The sequence below is a fragment of the Equus quagga genome, chromosome 10 (assembly GCF_021613505.1).
Source record: "Equus quagga isolate Etosha38 chromosome 10, UCLA_HA_Equagga_1.0, whole genome shotgun sequence".
In the NCBI taxonomy this organism is placed as follows: Eukaryota; Metazoa; Chordata; class Mammalia; order Perissodactyla; family Equidae; genus Equus; species Equus quagga.
The window spans coordinates 12,383,989-12,409,130 of record NC_060276.1 but is presented as its reverse complement, the minus strand read 5'-3'; the positions used below and the strand labels follow the sequence as shown (position 1 = coordinate 12,409,130).

The 25,142-nt window shown below is 38.6% G+C and overlaps 1 protein-coding gene across 6 annotated transcripts in view; it reads right to left on the bottom strand.

The window, feature by feature from the left end:
- ATP11C (ATPase phospholipid transporting 11C) overlaps positions 1 to 25,142 on the bottom strand; it is a 172,510-nt gene that overhangs the window by 19,213 nt on the left and 128,155 nt on the right. For all 6 annotated transcript variants that reach the window (XR_006890347.1, XM_046673520.1, XM_046673517.1 and 3 more), the window contains exons 20-25: positions 22,628 to 22,802; positions 17,970 to 18,072; positions 16,684 to 16,829; positions 11,327 to 11,386; positions 4,869 to 4,996; positions 307 to 442 (exon numbers count right to left, since the gene is read on the bottom strand). Coding sequence is in view for 5 of the 6 variants with exons in the window: in XM_046673520.1 (XP_046529476.1) it covers positions 307 to 442; positions 4,869 to 4,996; positions 11,327 to 11,386; positions 16,684 to 16,829; positions 17,970 to 18,072; positions 22,628 to 22,802 (748 nt within the window). In the remaining variant the exon portion in view is untranslated. The remainder of the gene's footprint in view (positions 1 to 306; positions 443 to 4,868; positions 4,997 to 11,326; positions 11,387 to 16,683; positions 16,830 to 17,969; positions 18,073 to 22,627; positions 22,803 to 25,142) is intronic.

Genomic DNA, 25,142 nt, shown 5'->3' with positions numbered 1-25,142 from the left:
TCACGTCGAAGTATAAGGGTCCAAAGTCTGAAGTCCCAAGAACTCTGTTCATGTAGTAAAAATTACAGCTAAGTTAAGCTTTCAGAAGGTTTCCACAGAAGCTCTCTAGTTAGCCATGCACAGTAAGTGATTCCTTACTTCAACATCTCTATAGTTCTAAAGAAGTTATGAGAACTAAATACTGTGCCTTAAGAAAAACATTTTGCAAAATGATTACAGCTAGAGCATGTGTATGAAAGATCCAGTGCTTATGGGAAAAGATAAGCCATGCTTCTAATACCAAGAGACATAATGACATTCTTTTACCTTTGCATTTTCTTCTAGGGATGATGTCTGAAAAATAAAATAAGTCCCAAAGAAGAACACGGTCCCTTCAAATGCAGCCAGAAACGTCCAATATAAGAAGGGGCCCAACTGTAGCATGGCATTGCCAGAAATTTTCCTATTGAGAAATGGAAATAAGCACAGGTTAATGAATCTCCGTAGGCTGTTTATTTAAAGATACAGTGAAATGCCAAAGGTGCACAAGGGGTTTGACCCTGTTATGATGAAGGGAGCTACCCCTGAGGGGCTGGAAGGAAACGGCCAGAGGAGTCACAGCTTTATCTTCGTGTAATCACTTCCTAACTGAGGTACTGGAGAAAACTGTCCCAGCACTTCTAAGTTAAAATTCTGGCCACTGACAACAATAACATCATCAATAATAATTAGCTCCCATTTATTGAGTACTTATTATATGCCAGAAAACTGGGTTAAGAATTTTATATATATCGTCCATTTTTATCCACATAAAAACCACATGAGATAGGTATTCTTATCACTTTCATTTACAAATAATAAGGAGCCTCAAAAAGGTGTATAATGGTTCCCAAACTTTGATGCACACTGGAATCACCTGGGGATCTTCAAAAACACTGATGCCTGGCTCCCACCCTCATTCCGATTTAACTGGCATGAGGTATAATCTGGACATCAGGATATTTTTTTTTAAAGATTGGCACCTGAGCTAATAACTGTTGCCAATCTTATTTATTTATTTATTCTATTTCTTCTGCTTTTTCTCCCCCAACCCCCCCAGTACATAGCTGTATATTTTAGTTGTGGGTCCTTCTAGTTGTGCCATGTGGGACGCTTGCCTCAGCGTGGCCTGAGGAGCAGTCCCATGTCTGCGCCCAGGATCCGAACCAGCGAAACCCTGGGCCGCCGAAGAGGAGCACATGAACTTAACCACTTGGCCGCGGGGCCAGCCCTGGACATCAGGATATTTTTAAAGCTCTCCAAGTGAGTCTAACGTGCAGCACAGTTTGGGAACCACAAGTCTAGCAGCGTGCCAGAGTTCACTTAGTAAAGGACAGAGCTAGTATAAAATCCTAGATTGACTTGACTTCAAATCATATGCTCTCAACCAAGGTATCATAGCTTTCCAACTACAATTGTTAAAATATTTCTTTTAATCAAGATTTCTTCCTGGAAATTTAAGCTTTTCTAGGTCTTGAGGTGCCCTTTATATTTTTCAATTGAGTCAAATAACATGTTTGAAGCTGTACAGTCAGGCTTTGATAAATGGCAGGTGGACAGATCGAAAGTTTAAAATCTGTCAAAAATAGCACAATTTTCTTGGTACAAGTCAGAATGTTGAATAAGGCTCCACTTCTAATGGAGAAGAGCTGCAGAAGGAAGATGGGTTCATGCATGGAATTCTTTTGGCTTCTATTTCAAATTGCTCTTAACATTTATCAAAAGGTATCTAATCACTCAAATAGCACACTTGTTGCCAATACTACTAAGAATGTCACCAGGCTGTATTGACTAAGAAACACTTAGTAGCGTAAATGCAACTGATTCTTGTTCAGTTGGCATTGAGTACTGTGGGGTTTCCTTAAAAGACAGCAATTACCCAATTTTTACCTACTAGGATTTCTGGGCGCATGCAGGAATCTGAAATTCAGGGGATGCATAAAGCAATGTGCTGCTGTTTGCCCTAGAAAAATTGCAGGAAGGAGGTAACTGCTTCCCAGAAACAAGCTCTCCTCATAGCCAATAAAGTCACCTTCCCAAGGCAACTGGGAGCCATAGGTAAGGCACCTCCCTAAAGATCCTTGTAGGAAGTGCCCAGTAACAGCCAGCCAATGAGGCATTTGAGAGTCACTGACTTTGGCTGAGGCAGGAAGTAGTTCCTGTCTTTCCAGACCATCTCTGGGAGTTACATTACACGCTGGAAAACATGGCATGTTGCGTTATAGGTGAAGCTTTCTAGCGGCACTCAGATAAATGAGGAAGCTGTTGGAAATTCAGAATATGATGGCCAACATGAAGGAGGACATGAGAGTGAATGAAGATCCACAGAGCAGTTGACCAACACCACAGGCCTGAGCACTTCCATGTGATGGGAGACAGTAAGTGTACTGGGACCTTTCTTTTGCCTTTTAAAGCTGTAGAAGAAACAAACTATACCTCTTCCCTCTATAGAAGAACTACAGTTAACTTTTCAAATTTCTCTTAAAAAATAGGAAAATATCCAATTATGTCTTGTTTCTCATCAGAACATTTGGGAAATGCCTGAGTCACTAAGTCCCTGAAGGGGAAATCTATAATATGCTACACAATTACCTCAGTAATATTAACTGGTACAACTGCAGAGAGCGCCACATAGGAACGCTCAGAGTAACAGAGCAATCTACAATACAGTGACAGGCTGAGAGCAGCGTCTCGTCACAGCAGGCAAGAAGGAAAGCTGCATTGTGGGCTGGGCAATAGGTATGCCACAGCTTTCATGTCTGCATCAGATGTGCCAAGTATACCCTCTAGGCAAAATTGTTAAATAATTCATGACCTACACCTGCAGTGCACTAACTTCATGGAAACCCTTACAATAATTTGTACTCAACAGCTTTCTTCAGGTTTTCAACATTCTTAATGTATGAAAATGCATAGTATAGCCCTGACGCTATGTGGAGGAGGGTGTCAGAATACTAAGATTAATTGCTACCATCTATTGAGAACTTACTATGTGCCAGACACTGTTTTAAGTTCTTTTACATGTAGTCACTCATTTAATCCTCAACACTGTGATTAGGTGCTATTTTACCCACATTCTACCAAAGATGAAATTGAGGCACATCTCAGTCAAGTAACCGGCACAAGATCACACGGTTAGTAAGTGGCAGAGCCAGGACTGGAGCGCAAGTGATTAGCTTGAGCTCTTGGTGGGACTGAATGGGCGATTCTGCTCACTGCTGCCCAAACCCCACTTCAACCAGAGCAGCTGCACTACTGGGCTTCACTTTAGCTGTTGTCTGAAGATAGAAGACTGCTGCTCAGTGTCTGAAAACCATCAGCCTGCTGGAAAGGGCACAGGCCGGTCATCAGGAGGACTGAATTCTGATCTTGGTTTGGCCTCTAGCTGTACCCTGTGTCGTTAGCCAAGTCATTTCTGGGTCCTGGTTTCTCATTTTCAAAAAGAGAGTGTGAGAGCTGATGCTCTGTAAGATTTTCACCAAGGTTTCTATGATTCCCTTTCGAGATCTAACTATCCTTTTGCATACAGGGCAAAGCAGAACATGTTAAATAATGCCATGAGGATGCAATCAGCAAACTCTATATTGGGGGAAACTGAACAAGATAAATGATCCAGTTTCATCAGCAAATAAATTGCCAGGTTAACCTACAGATTAAAAGAGACTCAAGAAGCATATTAACCGAATGTAATATATGGGCCTTATATCCTGATTCAAAGAAGCATAATAGAAAAAGAAATGAGTCAATTGAAGAAATTTGAACATTGACTGGATATTTGATATTATGAAGTTGTTAAATTTTTAGAGATGAAAAGGTATTGTTATTTTCTTTAAGTCCTTATCTTTAAGAGACACATACTGAAATAACTACTTTATATAATGTTTGATATCTGCTTCAAAGTAAGTCCATGATAGAGGAGACAGGGTTACTGATGAAACAGGATGGGCCCTGAATTGACAATTGTTGAAGCTGAGTGGTGAGGACAGGGAAGTTCACTACATTAATAGTATTTTCACTACTTCTGTGCATGTTTAAAATTTCCCATAATAAATACCTTTAAAATGATGACAAATTTTATAAATCTGGTTAAGCTTAACAATTACTAAATGTAAGTTTTGTGAGTCGTATTGGTTAAAAAAAAATCCCTTAAATTTGTGCATCTTCACTTCATACAAATAAACCACCAAGTCTCTCTATTGCACTTGCCATCCACTATTTGGCAATGCTTATAATCTGCTGTAAATTAACATCTTTATCCTTAGCTGTAGGCTTAACTTATAAAATTCCAATTAAATCACAGGTTAAGCAAGTGAGGCCAGTGCCAAGTTCCCCATCCATAGAGAAAAACATCCATTTCCAATTGACACAAAATGAATGTAACGGCTTGATGAATTAATTATTTTCTTTAACAATACAGTTTTAGAATGGGGCTAACAAAGAGGGGGAGGCTATGCTTTAGGGGCAGTTTACAAAAGAAAGCCTAACACACTATCATCAGTTCAATCCATTACAGGTGAGAATTAATATTCAAAACTACCAAAGATGTTTGTGTGTGGCTTTCTTTTTTGGTAGTTATAGTAGCGTGTCTTCCTCTAAGACTCCAGAACTCTATGACAATGGAGGTTCAAGTTTTAGGAATTAGTGATTTTGAATTAAATGGTTCACAGACATTGAAGTACAGGACCGACACCTAGGAAATATGTCATTTTCCTGTTGAATGGTCTGGTTTAAGTAGCTAAAAAATCAGAATAGAACCACGGAATCAAACCAGGTGGGTGGTTCATTGTCCTTCCCAACTGCAGACGAAATGAAATCCACAACGTTGAAAATCTGAGAGGGTTTTAACTTACATATACAATCGGGGATCTGAGGTCAGAGCATCAATGTTGATGTGCTGCTCCAGTAGACTGTAGGCCAGGATGGGCAAGGATGTGAAGCAGATATTGTACATTGTAAGGTAAGCGGCATCATACAGTGGCTGAAATGACAATGGAAGAGAAAGAAATGTACTCTAACAATCATCTGCAAGAGGACATTTATGTGTTTGGAAAATTCACAAGCTGAAACCAGACAGTTTCCTTTCATGCTTTTTGTTATAGCAAAGGAAGTTTTGTAAATAAGGCCACTCTAACTGGTGACTATAGAAAAGAAACTAACATATTGTAATGCATCATATTAACATACCCTCCCTGTTATCAGGATCTTATTCAGAATGTTTACATGCTATTAACTATATTTCTAACAGATATTAACTAATACCTTTTCAAAAGATTTCTCAGTGAACAAAGATCAATTAAGTATAAGCCAGGAACCCCTTAGCAAAATTAAACATAGGCAGTGGCCAGCCTGTGTCACAGTTTGTTTGGTTAATATTTTACATGATTTTGAGTATCGCTATCACCTTCTCCAGGTTATATTCATGATTTTGAATGTAGCCATTTACTAAGGATTACATAAAAGTATTTACAAAAACAAAGCTAAATATATGTACATAGGCATGACTTCCAACTCTTTCTGGTCCTGAATTCCTCAGGCTCCAGATCAAAATGTCCAACTTTCTGCTGGTTTTCCCATAGGCAGCTGCAACTCAAAATGTCTAAAACCAAACTTATATTCCCCCTTTTCTTCTTTTTTTTTTTTGGAGGAAGATTAGCCCCTGAGCTAACATCTGCTGTCAATCCTCCTTTTTTTGCTGAGGAAGACTGGCCCTGAGCTAACATTCATGCCCATCTTCTTCCACTTTATATGTGGCACGCCTACCACAGCATGGCTTGCCAAGCGGTGCCATATCTGCACCCAGGGTCCAAACCGGCAAACCTTGGGCAGCCGAAGTGAAACGTGCAAACTTAACTGCTGTGCCACTGGGCCGGCCCCCTCATATTCCCCTTAAAACTGCTTTCTCCTATGTTCCCTATCTCAGTGAGTGGCCCTACAATGTTTGCAACACTAGTGTCTACCTTGGTGCCTGGTACCACTTAGGTGCCCAAGAAATATTTTGAAATGAGTGCTTCTCCTTCTACCTCACTAGCTGTTCCTTCTCAGTCTGTTGTCCCCAAGCCCTCCGTTGGAGTGTTTTAGCACTCAGTGTTTGGAACTTACTTATGTCCAGAACTGAACTGATCTGCCCTCACCTCAAACCTGCTAAGTCTTCTCCATCTCAGGAAAGGGCAACAAAATCTTTCTGATCATTCAGAACCAAAATCTTGGATTCATCCTTGACTTTTTTCTTTTCTACGCCCCACATCCAATCGATTAAGAAGTGTTTACTGGTTGTATCTTCAAATATATTCAGAACCAGATCACTTCTTAGCACCTCCACTGTTACCACCCTGCAATGGTCTCCCTGCTCATGCCCTTGACCTACAGTCTAACTTCAACACAATGACCTGAGCAGTTTTATTAGAAAATAAGTCAAATCAAGTCATTGTTTTGTTCAAACTCTCCAGTGGATTCTTTCATTAAAAAAAAAAGTTCCTGCAATGGGTTGGCTATAAAGCCTCACTCAGTCTGGCTTCTACCTTTCTGACCTCATTTCTAATCTCTACTGTTCCTTGCTCATTCCACTCCAGCAGCAATGGCTTCCTCGCTGTACCTCCCACATGTCAGGCACACGCCTGACTTGAGACACCTCCTTTGAACTGGCTGTTGCCCTTGCCTGGAATATTTTTCCTTTAGATAGCTTCATGGCTTACTCCCTCACTTCCTTCGAATCTTAGCTCAAATGTCACCTTCTCACTTAGACCAATCTTGATTTAACTTGCCACTCCTTCTCTCATGGACACATTTTCCCCCTTTATCCTGTTTCTTTTTTTCCTATGGTACTAATCACCTTCTTAATTTACATTATAAATTTATTATGTTTACCGTTTCTCTTTTCACACTAGATTTTAAGCTTTTTGGGGCAGGGGTTTTTATTTTATTGACAGCTGTAGCTTGAGAAAGAGCAAAGCAGCCCCTGACATCCAGGAGCAGGCCTGGAACTCACAGCTAGGCACTGGTCTTCTCCTGTTGAACTTGAACAATTTCACACAGAACAGCAACATCAAATAAGGCCACTCTGTCACCATGATGGATCAAGACAAAAGGACGACTACTCCATAGTCACGATTGAACACAGACAGAACATGAATGTTGTTTAAATCACAAACATGATGAACATCCCCATTCTGGCCATATACGGTTGATTGTTGCTTCTTGACCAATGACAAGCCTTTTTCTAGTCTCCACTCCTCCTGGATAAGATTTACTGAAATGTCCAGTCAAAAATTACCCCTACTTACTGACAATGTTTAATCTAGAGCAAGGCCTCACTCCTTAAACCCTTCCCCAAATCACCTAACTCATGCCCAAATCATATTATAATTAAGACTCTCTACTACTCTTCTTCACGGTGTACACTCTTCCTTGCTGCATTGAGCAATAAACCTAATTTGATCAACTATATGTGTGTTCCTAGTGGTCTTCGGCTAGAGGGCTTTGACAATCTTGAGTTCCTGGAACAGAACTTGGCATACAGAAAGCATTCAATAAATATTAGATGTATGAATGAGTAGAGATCGGAAGCAATACCACATTTGTAAAGAACTGATCTGATATTGTAGATATTCCTTTATTTAAAAAAAATTAAGGAATTCTACAAACCTTGTTTTGATGGAAACACTGAGTTCAGTATTTTTCTACACAGGGTTAGAAGTTGTCGTACAACCATTATCTATAGCCTGAATAAATAATGTTCCATATTCATATGTATTTTTCACATATATAAGTGTTCTTTAATAAACAAAGTGCATTTATTTATGTATTTATTTTTTAAGGAATATTAACCCTGAATTAACATCTGCTACCAAGTCTCCTCTTTTTTGCTGAGGAAGACTGGCCCTGAGCTAACATCCATGCCCATCTTCCTCTACTTTATATGTGGGATGCCTGCCACAACATGGCTTGACAAGCCGTGTGTAGGTCCACACCTGGGATCCAAACCAGTGAACCCCGGGCTGCTGAAGTGGAATGTGTGAACTTAACCACTGTGCCACTGGGATGGCCCCCAAAAATGCACTTAAATATGACAAAAATTAACACAATTATGGATTTTTAAATCAATAACCATTAAAGATGCAACTACTATCATAATGGGAGTTGACTCAAAAAAGTTAAGAACAACTTGAACAGAGCATTGGTTCATTCATTAGTTGACTTCAAAACCATTTACTGAGTGCTTACTAAGTGACAAGTCCTGGGGACAGAAAAGATTCATGTCCTGCCTGCCAAGGACCTCAAATTCTAGAGGGGGAGGCAGACTGGTGAGTATACAAGGAGGTAGGAGAACCCAGAGGAAGGGATCACAACTCTGGCCTGCAGTAGAGACAACGCATGCAACATTCTCAATGAAGTTAAAAACACGGCTCTACATAGAACATGGAGGTACCTCCCACATACAAAGATTTAAGCTCAGCAAAACTACTCTACTAAATTAAAAAGTAGCCCCAAAAGGTGTTACATTCCTTTTAACTCTCAACGGAGAGGACTAATTTGTTGGCATACAACACTACATTTTCATTGGAAATTACCCATTTTCACTGAAATTCAGAAAAAAAACCCCCAACAACTCAGATTGACTGGTGTGTAATTTAGTCTTGAATTTCATTCAAACAAAAGAAGCATAAATCTACTTTTGTTCCACTATGGTACTTTGAGGTTACATGAGAGATAATTGTAATTCTTAGATTGGATAATTAGAGGAGACAGAATGTCCTCAAAACAAACAGGTTTAGTTGATAATACTGTTTCTTATTAAACCTGTTACAAATGTTTTCTTTTCACATAGACAAAAGACCAGTACTATCCCAGCATTGCTAAAGAAAGAGTTGCTTTTTGCTTAAAGAATCTGAATCCTAGTCCCATTTCAACATTCTCCATAGCTCACTCCCCAAGTTCCAGGGTTGCAGAGAACACCTGATGTGCACCAGAGTTGAAAAAGGCTAACTACTTTTATATACTCCAAAGATTTTTGCAACAAAGGTTGCTACGTTCAGCACCAGCTCAAGGCCAAGGTCAAAAATAAAGATATCACGGGGCTGGCCCCGTGGCCGAGTGGTTAAGTTCGCGTGCTCCGTTGCAGGCGGCCCAGTGTTTCGTTGGTTCGAATCCTGGGCGCAGACACAGCACTGCTCATCAAACCACGCTGAGGCAGCGTCCCACATGCCACAACTAGAAGGACCCACAACGAAGAATATACAACTATGTATCAGGGGGCTTTGGGGAGAAAAAGGAAAAAAAAATCTTTAAAACAAATAAAAAATAAAGATATCACACACTATGTCACCACCTCAGAGACTTTCCTTTCACCTGATAACACTTTTCCTCTAAGATGTCTGATAGCTCCTTCCCTCATCTTCTTCAGACCTCTGCCCAAATGTCACCTCATCACAGAGAAGTTTCCAGATGATCTTCTCTAAAGCAGCAGCCCTCTTCTACAGTCACACTCTATCCATTTATTATGCTGTATTTTTTTTTCCTTCAGAGCATTTATCAGTACCCAACATAATGTATTTGTCTGATTGTTGGCTGTCTCTCCCCCATCACAATACTGCAAGCTTCTTGGGGGTAAGAGTTTTGTTTTGATCACTGTTGTAGCTCTAGCACTTACCCCAGCACATAGTAGGCATTCAACAAATATTTGTTACATGAATGAACCTACCAGGTGAGCAACTGAGGAAGCCAAACATCAACTCCTATGGAAACCTAATCAGTTAACCAGGGTCTGAATCCCAGCTGGATTTATAGAAGTCCTTTCTTTCTTCATACGACTTGAGCTTGGTAAAGATGTTTTAAAAGGATAACAGAGCAACAGATTCCTTTCAAAATAAAAACAATGTTTTAACCAGATTAAGATTAAGCCAACTTCCCTTCAGCACTTTGCTACAAAACTTGAAGTTGTCTTTTTAATAGGTGCATTCATCCAAGGAAGTGAGGAATGAGAAATATTTTGATCAATAGTAATCTGAATACTCAAGAAAAGCAGTTTCATCAGAATTTATAAAACTCTCTGTAACTAATTCTGTTAGTTTTGAATACAAGAAGGCTGATGGGACTTCCTACAGCTGGCAGATGATTAAATCATAAAGCAATCTGCTTAACTGGCACCATGGGGCTGATGACATGTCACTGATGTAAGAGACAACAGACCAAATGGAAGAGGTAAGTTCAAGAGAAAAAGAGTAGTCACATCCTATTGAGAAGAATACAGTCTCTTAAAAATACTGCCAAGCAATTAGAAAAAAATAACTTCCTACCATGAGGAATGAAGCATGTCCTGAAGTTGAGAAACTCAGTCTTTAATACCTGTGGTGATGTTACCAGTGGCTCAGCTTGGCAAAATTACTGAACTGTTCATACATTAACTACGATATTCCTTAGTCATTCAACGTTAGAGCTCCTGTCTTTAGCCATATTTCCATTAGAAGCAATGCAAAATCCATTTCAGTTGTTGAAACAAACCTACAAGCATGCCTACCCATCCTCCCACTCAGGTACCAAGGTGACATACGGCACATTCTTTACGTAACAAATGTTCAGAAAAAAATACAGGGCAAAAATTGTAGAGTTGCTCAAGTAATCCAAGGCTTTATATAGCAATCACTGCTTCTTGGCCATCTTAAAGATCAATGTTTTTCTAGAAAAACAACCTGAGAAACTGCAAAGCTGTGAGATTTCATTTGATGAAATATTAAACTATAACATTTTAGGATTATTTGAAAACATTACATACATTGATAACAAGATAAAATTAAGAATACTCTTTTTTCTTTTGAGGAACATTAGCCCTGAGCTAACATCCACCGCCAATCCTCCTCTTTTTGCTGAGGAAGACTGACCCTGAGCTAACATGTGTGCCCATCTTCCTCTATTTTATACGTGGGATGCCTGCCACAGCATGGCTTGATAAATGGTATGTAGGTTCATGCCCGGGATCCAAACCAGCGAACTCCAGGCTGCCAAAGTGGAGTGTGTGAACTTAACCATTATGCCACTGGGCCAGCTGCAAAAATACTTTTTTTAAGGTTATCTTAACTCCAACAGGATGTACCAAATAACTTACAAAAAGTAAGCAATAGTATAATATTACTAAAGCAAAGACGTAAACATTTGCTATTATCAAAAACCAGGACAAGAAGATCAACTGTTGAACCAAAAAAAAAACCCCTTTATTTTGACATACCTCTCTAATCTCTACAATCCAATACATAAAAAGGTAATTTATTAATAGCAAATGTAAGCTACATTATAACAAATAACTAGGGAAACAAACCTGTTGTGAGAATCCACAGAAAAACTGGTATAAAAACTGTGGCAAAATGAAACAAAGGTTCTGGAAAAAAAGAGAAAAGAGTTAGTGTTTTCACTTGATCAACTTTCTAAATTAAAATAGGAAACTGTAGTCCAAATAGTCTACAGTCAGTTCTAAGTCCTCCTAACACCATAATGCAATAAATTTCTATTCCGGAGCTGTAAGGAAACAACTCAAAAACCAAACGATTAATTCATATTAATACAAACTTTTGCCCTACCAAGGCAGTAGAGGATCTCACTTACTCTATGAGAACCTCTTGCTATTCTTCTTCTAGGGACAAAATGAGCTCATACAATCCAAACATCTAATGATACTGCACTTCAAATGCCAATTAGATTTGTAAAATCATCACAGACTGACATAAGCAATAAGTGTATTTTTAAAGTCAATTAATACCAATAAATAATCAAGAAATTATTACATATATATGTATATATATATTATTACATATATACTTATAGGGTGTGTATTGACACTAACAGTATCAACTTGTGCTTTACTGCCTCCTTAAATAATCAACATATTATTAGTGACCACCTACTATATGTAAAGATGGCACTGTGGGTCATACAAAAGTCAAACCAAAACAAAACTTCTTACTCCTAAGAGACTCATCATTTAACTGGGAGAACACTAAAAACAAACATTAAAAAAAATACATTCTGAGAATTCATCAGGAAATAAAAGCCACCAGGTATGACTATAACTACTGAAATTAATGTCTTCAGGCAAAACTAAACTAATATTTTCAAATGAATGCTATCCTTCAATGTAGGCTGTGACCTTATTTGAGTGCTGCTGTCACTTATTCATGATATCTCTCAACTTCTCTTTGGGTAGCACCTTCAAGAGCCCATTTTTGAGCCATGTCAAAAACCAGTCTGCTTCCATCTGTCACCCCAGAGTGACACTTAGATAATTCTCACTTACATTATTCTCACTTAGATAATTTACCAGGCTGGGAGACATGAGGTTGTTTTAAAAAAATCCAATGCATCCTCAAAGGATGAACATCTGCTACGACTAAGGGTGTTTAGGTGAATACAGTACAGGCTCTGGAGGACATTCCTAAAGAAAAGTGCTATACATGTTTTCAATAACTCCTACGGCATCAAAGTAAGTGTCAGAGCTCCCAAGGTCATTACCTGGAAGGGCAACACTCATCTGTATGTATCAGTTCTGGAAGAATGCAAAATAACTGCCAGTAGCATTTCTAGAGTCTTATTTTACATAAAGAAAAAAAGTGTTCTGAGGTTGGAAGAGGTAGTACTCGGTGGGGATTATGGAGATGTGTTGTGTGTGGGAGGGTCTGACTCTTTCACTAGAATGTAAGTTTCTGTCTTATTGCATTATGAATCCTCAGGACCTAAAATAGTGTTTGGCACATGGTTAACAGATTCAAACATATTTGTTGATTGAATGAATAAATAAGTTAGAATTTGAACTACGTATTTAAAAATGAATAGGATATAGTGATAGAAACCAACACAAGGCCCTGTGTATTTTAAACACATAAGGTAAGACAGGATCAGACTGTGGGGGGCCTTAAAAGCCAGGCTAATCCTTAGGCAACAGAGAGTGAAGTTTCCGGAGGACAAGCTGAAAAGTGTCATTTTCCAAACATTAACCTGGCTGAATTATTCCAGGAGGATTGAATGGAGAGATAAAAGGTAGGGTGACCTGTCACTGAAGCACTCCAGAGGCGGGACAATAACAATTTGAAGATTCAACGGCAAGGTAAGAGGAAGGCAGGCTTCTTAGCTCAGCCAAAGAGGGTCGAAAGTATTAAGAAATCATCTTGGGACAAAAAGCAACAATGAAAAAAGGAATACTGCTAAGTCAGTAACTAAGATAATAGTGGGCACAGAGATCCTAATGAAGACAGAAGGCATCATCTACATAAATAATCTTCCAAATTAGGAACAGGGACATGTTAGTTACAGACCACTAGTAAACGTTAGCCATTTTAATGCTTGTTTTGTTTTCCTTAACAGAGCATTCCTTCCATCTGGTGGCAGTTGCTTGAATTGCAGGCCAAAATCTTGAGGTAAGCCAAGGCTCTGTAATAGGATCAGATGGCTAGGCAGATCTGTACGGCAAATGGTCATGGGCTATCCTACTAAAGCGGGTAAAAGAGAATAACCATCCATCCCCACACAGGGCTGCTAAGTTACTGAGTCCAAGGCCCAACAGATTCTAACTATGATGCACAAAGAGTCCTGGACTGAGAGCAAATAAACCTACTGTGGAAATCTAGCTCTGTCACCTCCTAGCTGGGGAGCGAAAGGTAAGTTATGTAAGCTCTGTGAGTCCTACATTCCACCTATTTTAAGTGGATATGATACTAATGGCTTCATAGGAGATTTGTGAGGATTAAAAAAGAAAATAAAGTGCTTAAGAGTCTTACACATATTAGTGAATTTTATGTGAATTACATCTCAATAAAAAATTGAAAAAAACCCAACAGTATATAGTGTATAAAAATGATAGATACATACATTAATTTGCATAGACAAAACAATAGGTCACATAACGAAACGTTACCACTGGTTCTCTCTGTTAGTATGCTTATAGACAATTACAGATGACTTCAAAAATTTCATTTTAGAAAAGTAGTTATGTATAAGTACAGAGGGATTTGAGAAAGTCACACTGTTGCCAAATTCTCCTTTCCTTTAGAACATTAACTCACTAAGCAACATCCTCAGAGAACCTCATCGTAAGTAACTGCACCAGTGTTTCAGATACTCAAAAAATAAATCATTAAAATCAATCAGGATTAGAGAAGAACCCAAGTGGAATGCAAACAAAAATTTAACTTAAGTCTATTACAATGGCCACATTGAAATGGTGGAAAAGAAGAAAGTAAGTGTGGTAACAGTATTTTGACTATATACTCTAAGGCTAAAGACAAAAAGAACTGCACACAAATATATTAATTACTCAAGTTAGTCAGTTTGTTTCTCACAAGAGTATGAGTTACCAATTCTGAAACTACTTTAAGTGTATTCCAGGATTGAGCAAATGAGTAAACATATTGAGGATAATGAGAACGAGGTTTCTCACCATTGGAGAAAGGAGTTACAAACAAGGAAAAGGGAAAGGTTAGAATGAACCTTGTGGTGCTGGTTGGAATCAAAGGTATCAGTATAAACTACACTCACACTGATACCTTTGATTCCAGCCCAATATATACGTTGAGTATGTACATATATACACAGATACAAATAGATTCGTATCTATTTGGGACAAAAAGCAACAATTAAAAAAGGAATACTGCTAAGTCAGTAACTAAGATAATAGTGGGCATATACTTATATGTATTTCCTAGCTCTGTCCACTGAGAAGGCCTAGAATCAACTTGAGCTTAGCAGCAATGAGCACAACCAGCACCCAGATCTTGATTTCTAAATACCATTTGCAAACAAAAGGAACCATTGTTCTTTGGAGAATTGTCTGAATCCAGGACCAGGGCAGGAAAAATACAAGATGAGGCTAGCACATCATGTAGTACCAGAAAATAAAGACGTCTTCAAAAATGGTTGGGGGAGGGGAGAATGGAGAGTTGCTATTCAATGGGTATAAAGTTTTAGTTATGCAAGACGAGTAAGTTCTAGAGATCTGCTGTACAACACTGCCTCTAGTTAACAATACTGCATTGTACACTTCAAAATCTAAGTGGGTAGAGCTAATGTTAAGTGCTCTTATCCCAATAAAATAAAAGTTAAGAAATGATGGAGACATGTTGAAATGACACAGGGGCCAAATCTGTGACAATTTGAATAACAGAATAAATAATGATAGTAATGGATTTTAACTCACAGAATAAAATATCTGTTTTAGCAGCAGAATGCTCGTTTTCAAAGAAACTACACAGAGCACAGTTGAGGGATCTTAAGACCTCCAAAACAACATTTGAATGATGTTATCAAAGTTAACATTATCAAGAATGAGACATATTGACAACATGTGCCTCTTGATATGATGCACTGAGCAGGTTACAACATGACTTCTGTGGTATTTGTACCCCAAATGCATAACCTGAATCTAATACTAAGCAAACATTAGACAAACCCAAATTGAGGGACAGTCTACAAACTAACTGGCCAGTACTCTTCATATGAGCCTGAAATGGACCACAAATAGAATATCAGTGAAACCACTGGCAAAATTCCAATACAGTATGTAGACTAGTCAATAATGTGCCAATTAGTATCAATTTACTGATCTTGATAACTATGTTTTGGGTTATCTAAGGTGTTATCAGTTGGCAAATCTGGGTAAATACTCCGAGAATTATTTCACTAATTCTCCAACTTTTTTAAAGTCTGAAATTATTTGAAAATGAAAAATGAAAAAAACTTTTGAAAACTATGCCAAAGAGAACACAGAACAGAAGATCAAGTTCTGGCCAATGCTGAGTTAAAAATGACTTAAAATGATTTGCATCCTTTAGACCAGTTACTTCACCTTCATGTATGCCAGCGTCATTATGCATAAAATGAGTGGCTTAAACTATATTCATGGATTCCAAGTTGTGCACCGAGGAACCTCTAGGCAGGACAGGGAGGTTGAGCAAGTAAATAGGCCTAGCCTCATCACCCTTCAGTCAATGCAGTCCTCCTTCTATCTGCTTATCTGTGTAATTTCATTTGAAAAGATGATTCTGTTACTAAAAAGAGTAGTTTAGAATACTGTTCAGGATAAAAAGGGGATCAACTATTGATAGACAATACAATATGGATGAAGCTCAAAAACATGCTAACTGAAATAGGCCAGATACAAAAGAGTACATGATTCTATTTCTGTCAAGTTCTAAAACAGGGAAATCTAATGTGTATATTATATAAATTATATCTGAATTTATATATTATATACCATATATATTACTATATACTATATAGTAATATAAATCAGATTACTCATTGTTTGGTGTGGCAGTACAGGAGACTGACTGGGAAGGAGCATACGAGAACTGTCTGGGGTGATAGAAATGTTCTATTTTTGATTGGGGTGGTAGTTATACGGATGTATACATTTGTCAGAATGAAAATGTAAACTTTTAATGGGTACATTTTATTGTATTTAAACTATACTTCAAGAAAGTTGACTTAAAAATTTCATCTCAAATCTCTTGCATTAAAAGAAATTTCTGGTTTGATTTATTAAATAGATCACTTCTCTTTTGCTGGCCACAAATTTTAGTAGTAAGACAGCAAAAGAAACATGAAAAAAGGAGGAAAACACTGCAATTAAGCCGAGCCAATGCTGGATTAAATAGTCATAAATTAAACGACAAATGTTTTATCACATACCTTATAGAAGAAATACTGTACAAGGTGTGCTATTCTCACATAATATAGATGCCCATGAGCCAATAGCAGTTTTTTCAAATGTTTAAACTTTGGAACAGAATAATCGCTATTCCTGGCTGCTTGGCGACCTTCTTTGCCTTTAATACCTAAAAAAAGAAAATCTCTATAAGGTGAGTATTTTATAGAATAAGCAACTCCCTGACTTGTTATCTTCTATTTTTAACTTGCTTACATGTTCTAGTTCAATTCTTAACCAAGAAGCGCTTGTGACTTTTTACAGTGACAGTGAGACTTACCAATAAAATATAAAACTAAGTTTAAATTGGTAACTATCTGTTTATAATAAATATAAAACAATTAAATAGAATCATTATTTTAATCATTACAAGGCAAAAATTCTCTTGAGGAGAAAAAAATTAAATCTGAAAATTATTTTAAAGGCACTTAGTAAGTACTTAATTGTGCATGGTGCTACACTAGGTGCTATATTAAAGCGACTCAGAGACGTGGGGGCGCTCGTCTAGGTGCTCAAGACGAAGAGTTACAATGAGATGGTCAAGTCCTTTGACTGAATGAAACTGAGTAATAGCCCAAGTGTTCCATGAGCTCAAGTGGCTTTAGGCCATTTCCACGGTGGATAACCAATGAGTAGATCTTAAGAGTTCCACGTTAAATAGTTACTTCCAAAAGGAAGAATTTGGGAATCCAAACTACTGTACAAGATACTAATTTCATTATTTCTCCCTCTCCAAAAAATAAAATTGTTGGGTATGAGGCATACCAGCAGCCTGACGGGGAAAAAATAGTGCAGGTTGTAGAAAAGCTGTTGTTACACGCCAACATCTAAATTCAACACTACAGGCCAAACCACCCATAAATATTACCATGTGGAAAAGCAGCCAACCAATTATCATTTCTTAGTCTCAAACAGCTAAGAATCTCAAAAGATATAGTGCAGGGATATAAGCAGGCTATCTGGCCAGGGGTAGAAAATCAATAAAATTTCATGCATGTTGCCTCAGTGAGAGCTAAATGATCACTTGTGCTGCCAGCAGGTTTGTGGAAAAAAAATACCCTCTAACTTTGTATTGCTACATTCCCACCATGGGTAGGACTTTAGGATGGACATGTTCCATGATCACATGAGGACCTTCATTCGATTAATTATCATTCCCAAATTTGAATTCACGATTAGCAACCAAAATAACCTCTCTAGAATATAAGACCATTCCACCTAAAAGCAATACTGATACCTTACAGCTGCCATCTCATCAGATGTTTCTTACCTATTCCCACATGGGATTCCAAGATCATACTAACATCATTGGCACCATCACCTATCGACAGTGTTATTGGGCTGCCTTTTAAATTCTTCACCATTCTGACAATCTAAACATTAAATACAAAAGAGGTATAGAAAAGGTCAAAGTAGAATGTGAGATTGTACTACATTGGGGGTATATGCCTCATTCACACTTCTAAATGGAGGCCTTGTAAACAGAAAGGTAGTTTGTGCATTTATGTACAATAGTCTTACACAGATTTTAAAAATGTTAACACCAGTGCCCACTTGTTTCTGGTTCTGTGCGTGTATGAACTGTCAAGAAACCTTGCCCCCTACCTATATCAGCAGTCAACACATTTCCTTCTTCTGTCATTGCTTCATGTGTCCGTTCAGATAAGGTGCTGGATGTGTGACAGTGGAGACCAGAAAGCTGATTTGGGGTAACATGCATAGGGTTACTGGAACAAAGGTGGGTAATGAGAGAACAATATTTTTGGTAACTTTTGCCTCTCTCGTCCCTGCTGACACCCCCACCTCCTCCAGGTATTCCCCAACCCTTATTCCCAGGGAGTTATCTAATGTTAAATTCTTGCACCCATCTAGCTGACAACTAAACTTGACTAAATCTCCCACTGCCCAATATGATCTGATCTGTCCTACAGGTAGCTGCATTTTAAAGGGGGGCGTCTTAAAGGTGGTGAGATTTGCAGAAAGATGCCGAGTTACGTGCATAAAGCCTGCTGCTATTTCCTGAGTGTCTCTTCAAGATGTGTCAATGGCACAGCGCAGCTAAATGCTGTGTTCATGGTAGGTACTGAATAAAATAAATTTTCTCCTGGTAGAGTTACTTGTGGGAGTGTATTGGGTAAGCAGCTGCCCTCCCACCCTATGTGTTAGATAATGACTGCTTTATGCGTCAACCCTCAAAACCCCTCGGAAGCTGGCAGCTTTTAAAAAGCTTATATAATTCACTAGCTAAATAATGCCTTGCAAAAATTCTGTCCTCACAATTGCTTTTACCAGTTAACATAAATAAAATCCATTTTCAACATAACTGAAGTGACTAAAATTAATTTATACAAGGTTAAACCACACCGCAGTCTTTTCTTTAAACAAAATTCAGTCAGGCTTTAGTTGTATTAAATAGCATACAAAAAATGCCAATTCCATTTAACACAAAGATGCTGTTACTGTGAAATGTCAGTTTTCTCCCAATCCCTCCCCTTAACTTGGTTCTTTTTGAAAACTTTATGAGTGTCAGAAATGATCTGTAAGTGAGTCAAAGACAAAATTAAAGAACCCAAACTAAATTTGTTTTTCATGGGCTAAATACTGGGTAACTAATTGCACCTGTTATACTATGGGCAGTGATGATTTGCACCTCATGGAAGAAAAACTGCAGCCAGAAAAGGTCTAGGGAAGGCAATAAAATGATCAAGGGTGACAGCTTCTGCATAAAAATATAGATTAAAAAGATTAAAGCTTGTCCTTGTGGAAAGATAAAATGATATATGGTCATGGACTACAAAATCATGAAAGATTTAGAGAGAGAAACATGGAGGTTTTACTGAGCCCCGGATCACCTGGGTTAAGAACTTCTCTTCAATAGGACAGCTTCATGAAAAAGAAATCAATTTACTAAAATCTGTTTATTGATCAACTCTAACTGCATGCAATATAATGTGCAAATATCCAAAAAAGATATAAGGCTGGATCACACCCTTAAGAAGCACATAATGGAGTAGTAGAGATAGGGAATAGATACAAGAATATTACATAATCAGATTAACAATACAAGATAACATTATGCAATATCTGTGCAAGGGAATATATAGCATTGTCATCTACGTCATTCACATAAGAAGGCCTATGATGTCAAGAAAAGGGAGAGGACGCTACATGCCAGAGTGACCAGGAATGAGTTCACAGAAGGAAGAGTGATTTTGACCTAAATCATAAAAGACTGGTAAGATTTGCACAGATGGGGAGAAAGGGATTGGAGGAGTATTCCAGAGAAAGGGAATGGCATGTTCTAAGGCATAAAGCCAGGTAAATACAACATATGCTCAGAAAATAGATCTGGTTTGACCAGATGAGTTTTCATATAGGGGACATGAACAGGTACACCTGGGGCCAGATCAAAAGGGAATGATATTATGAAAGTGGCAGCAGAGTACAGGAAAAAGGGGAAGAAAAAGCAAGACTGCAGGCAAAGAGAGAAGTCAGGTGGCCAGTTACAGGTAGAGACCAATGAGCTGTTAAAGGCCTGGACCTAGAAGGTAATGGAAAGAAAGGAAGAGATGGAAAAGACAATGTACTAGAAAATGGACAGAATTTGATGGCAGAGATCACATGGATGGGTAAAGAATGGGAGAAGTCAACACAGATTTCAAGGTTTTCAATGTAGAAACCTGCAAATACTGTGAGCTCAGTAATAGATGTAGAAAAAGACAAGGAAAATGACAGCTGGGCTTTAGAGAAGGCTGAATTGAGGTGACACTGACACACCCAAGAAGAGGTGTTCAGTCAGCAGCTGGGGAAGTAAAGTAGAACCCCAAAGATTTGGATTGAGGAAGTGACTTGAAACTCAGTTATATGGACATGACAGATATGTAGGTCATATCCTGGAAGAAACGACTACAGTGAGAGAAATAAAACAGACTGAGGACTGAACCACAGAGGGCTCCATATTCTGTGTGAGTGAAGCAGCATGGGGCCAGATATTCACATACCTGCCTGAACAGTCAAGTAGTCAGAACCCAGGTGAGTAATTTGAGCGACAGACAACACATGTAGGGAAAAAAAGATATTAACTCTGACTAAAGTGATAGATTTCTATAAATACTGTTCTGGTAAAATATGCTTCCCCAGCTGGGGCTAACCAAAGCTTTGAAGGTTGAAGAAAGAAAGAAGAAGAACAAATTGTGGTGGGGATTGAGAATGAGAAGACAGAGACAATGCTCTAAATTAGGATGGGCTGTGTGTGTGTGCGCATGCATGTGTGAGGTAAGGGGTGAGGTGTGTGTAAAGGAGAAGCCAAAGACAGCCATCCCCTGAGTCTAGAGCAAGCGGCTGAAGAATATGAAGAAGCAAGACTAATACATATGAAAGTACATTCTACAGAGCATACAGAAGTGAAAAAGTGTGTAACTGACACTCTCAAGTTCTCTGAACCCAGTGAGCCCAAGGAAGCAAAGGGAAGCAGATCAATGTGGGCTGGAGGAGCTGGAAAAGAAAGCACATGGGAAGTAACCCTTGAGCTGGGTTTTACTATGAGTGAAAATCTTGTTGGGCCAAGAGGAATACAGAGAAAATTCCAGATGAGGAAATGACATGAGGAAAGCTTTGGAAGTTGTTAGGAGCATGGCATGTGGAAGGGACACAGGGGGAACAACCAACAAGAGTGGAGGATTCATGCTGGATATGAGAATCATGGTGGACATAAAATTACGTCAAGACGCATTAAAGGGCAACAAGTGTGAGCTTGAGTGCCACATTGAGTCATCTGCTCTATAAGTTAAAGGACTAGGATACTACTGAAACTATCTGAACAAGAATATATGATAGGAGAAGGGTTTTAACAAGATTATTAATTTGGGAGTACGGGGAAAGAGACTTGAAGGGGGAAGGGTGAAAGCAAGGAGACTAGTGAGGGAACTGAATCAAATAGTCTGTGTATAAAGTCATAAGGGCTTAGACTAGGCTGGAGGTAAAAGGTTTAAAAAGATGGCCTCAAAATGCGAGCTAAGACAAAAGGTAAGATCAAGGGGACATGGTGACTATGTATACAGTGAGGGAGAAGGGTCAAAGGTAGTAATGGAGACTTAGGGAGTAAAAGAAAAATGGTACTGGTAACAGGAATAATGAAGATAAGGGGTAAAAACAAACTGGCCTGAAGGAGAAAATTATAAGAGCTACCTTAGACACTAGAATTTAATGTGACAGTGGGGAATCCATACGGAGCTGTCTAAGAGGAAGCTAGAAATATGAAACTTAATGAAAAGGAAAAGTCAGGACCAGAGATATATCAGTGGGAGTCACAGAAATAGATGTTCTTACCCAGAGAGATAGGCTATTATAAGTGAAAAGCAGAGAAAGACTTAGGCCCAGAGAAAATTGATCATTAGAAAGAAGACAAAGGATGAAACAATATAAAAAGACACTAAGCTGCCAAGAAGGAAAGAAAAGTCAGGACAGAGGACCATCACAGAAACCAAGGGAGGAGAGTTTTAAGGAGGATATAATTGATAGTGTCAACTGCAGCAGAGAAATAAGGAGAACGGAAGACAGCATGATGGATTCAGCAAGGAGGTCACTGTTTCCTCCAGGAGATCCAACAGAGTAAGATGAGAAGAACGAATGCATGGGGCTAATGAAATAGGGGGCCAGAAGCAGTAGAAGAGAGGCAGCAGGCACCACGCACTCATTAGAGAAGTTTGGAGGTGAGGAATCAGACAGCTAGCTTGTGGGGACAACAAGGTGAATTTAATTCAAATTGGTGGGAAGACCCTTGAGTATGACCACAGAGGAAAAAGCCAGGGAAGATGTAATAAGGTAATAAAGGCTTTTTGAAGAAGAAACAAGTTAAAAGTAAAGTGAACATTTGCATATATGTATATAAAGTACCTGGACTGGAACATTAAGTAATAATTCAGTTACCTGGGCTTTCTGTAACGGTGCCATACGGCAGCAGAGCACTGCAGTGCACTTCATGCAAATCTGTAGAAAAACGCTTTTGTAATTGTTAGAACTGGAGTCTTGACTAGAATTTAATATGAGTGACAATGTGGAGCCATCAATGATCAATCCATATTCCTGATGTTCTGTCCATGCTCTGAAAAAGAAAAACAATGTTGTCTTTGAATCTATAATACATCTCTATTTAGGAACCTGATTATTTTTAAACTACAAAGAGGAGGGTCCCACAAAAGAGTTATCATCAATCTGGTTCCTGGACCAGGAAATTCTAAAGCAGCAACTGTCTCTAACAATGGCACAACAGAGACTTTCCATCACATCTTTGAGGCTCGAGCTGTCCACATAGATGACATTAAGTTCTAAAAGGAATAAAAATAATGGACATTTAGCAGCCAGTCTCTGTAAGAAACTTAAGGTGAATTTTGGAAATTACAGATCAATTAATCACATTCCAATATGAAGACAAATCACGAGTCATTTTGAAAACTCTTTAATAATAAAGGGAAAAGACAAAAAGGCTTTGGGGCATACAAATCAAAGAAGGTCTTTTCCTAATACTGTATCTTTGCCTGAATGACAAAACCTATGAATAGACCTGGCTGCTCAAATACGATGCAGTACATAAAAGACATGGTGCTCGTTAACAAATACCATACCATAATGATATATGTTCCTTAAATAAGCATCATTTTATACTAGATTAGTGGTTTTCAACCATAGTTTTCCCATTAGAATCATCTGGGCAGCTTTTAAAAATTGCCCATGCCCTAGGTCTATCCCCAGACAAATTAAATCAGAGTATCTTGGGTGAGGCTTGGTTATGTATATAAGTATGTTTTAAAAAGCTCCTTAGGTAATTCTCATGCATAGCCAAGACTAAGAGATATTAAGTGCCAGGAAAGACAAATGTAACAGGTGCCAAGTATTTAAGAAAACCATATGGGGGAAAACTTACAAATGAGAAAATTCTACCAACTAACATTTCATTTTTTTTGCAATTAAGAAAAAAACAGTGATTAATCAATTTTTGCTCAGAGAATCTTGGGCGCCATTTGAGAACTACTGCAGTGAAAGTATTAGACACAGCAGGATCTCATCATTATAGATTTGTTTGTCTAATTTTACGCTTCTGAAAGCTTAATGTTTAAAGGAATCTTGTTAAAGTAGAGATCCTGATTCAGTAAGTTTAGGGGGATAAGAGATTTTGCATTTCTAACAAGCTTCTGGTGATAATGGAGCTGCTGCTCTATGGAACAAACTTTGAGTAGAGGAGTGAGAGCCTAATATGCTTCATCATTCCTTTATTCCGTATTTCTTTCGTGTATAGTGCTAACACTGTAATAGTTTATATTTATCCATATTTTGCTTCATAATTTTATGAGCACGTTTTATTCACTAATTACAGAGATATAATCATGTGTTCTCGTGTTTTGCTCCCCTACTCACAGAGCCGACCTCATGTGCAGAAAACAGTGGCTCAATAATCAATCAAGCAATATTAGTACACATCAACTGTAAGTAGGCCATATGGAAGGAGGGAGAGAATTATTAACTACTCTTCCCTTGGAGAACAGAAAATCTCCTTGGAGTGACAGAATCATACATGAGAGAATATACCCAACCAAACTAGATATTAAATGGTTAATATCCAGTGATTGGGATAATAAATACAAACAGGAAAGAACAGTGGGTTCTTTGTGAGGTGTGATATCTGAAATGGAACTTGAAAGACAGGACAGAAAGAGGTGAAGGGAGAGAATGGATACTGTGGTGTACTAGGAAAGCAAGTTGAAAAGATCACTTGAGGCCTTTGGTGCAAACTGATGTTACAGATAACGAAGAATCACTAAAGGTTTCAGAGGAGGGCTGGGACACGGGCAGTACTTTACACTTAAGGACCACTCATCAGGCAAAGGGACTTAAGGGATTCAAGGCATGAGCTGCTAGGAATCTGAGTGTTGCTAGTACTCACTGATGTGAAGTGGTGAGAATGGGAACATGGAGAAGGCTTGGTGGCTGATTTGAAGTGACAGAGAGAAAGGAGCAGAAGCTGGCAAAAGTGATTCTGGGTCTGATGTCTGTGTAACCTGGGGAAGGACTATACCCAACTCCAAACAGACGAGCCAGGAAGAGGGGATGTTCTGAGATGGTTAAGTTTTCCATAAGCCCTGGCTTTTATAAAACACCCCCAGAGCTGCTGAATGATGCCATGGACTGAATTATGTCCCCTCAAAAGTCCTGTGTTGAAGCCCTGACCCCGAATGTGATGCTATTTGAAGATGGAGCCTTTGGGAGATGATTAGGTTTAGATGAAGCCATGATAGTGGGGTACTTATGATGGGATTAGTGCCTTATAAGAGGAAGAGACACCAGAGCTTCCTCTCTCTCTGCCATGTGAGGACACAGAGAGAAGACAGCTTTCTGGAAGCCAGGAAGAGGGACCTCACCAGCACTTGACCATGCTAACACCCTGATC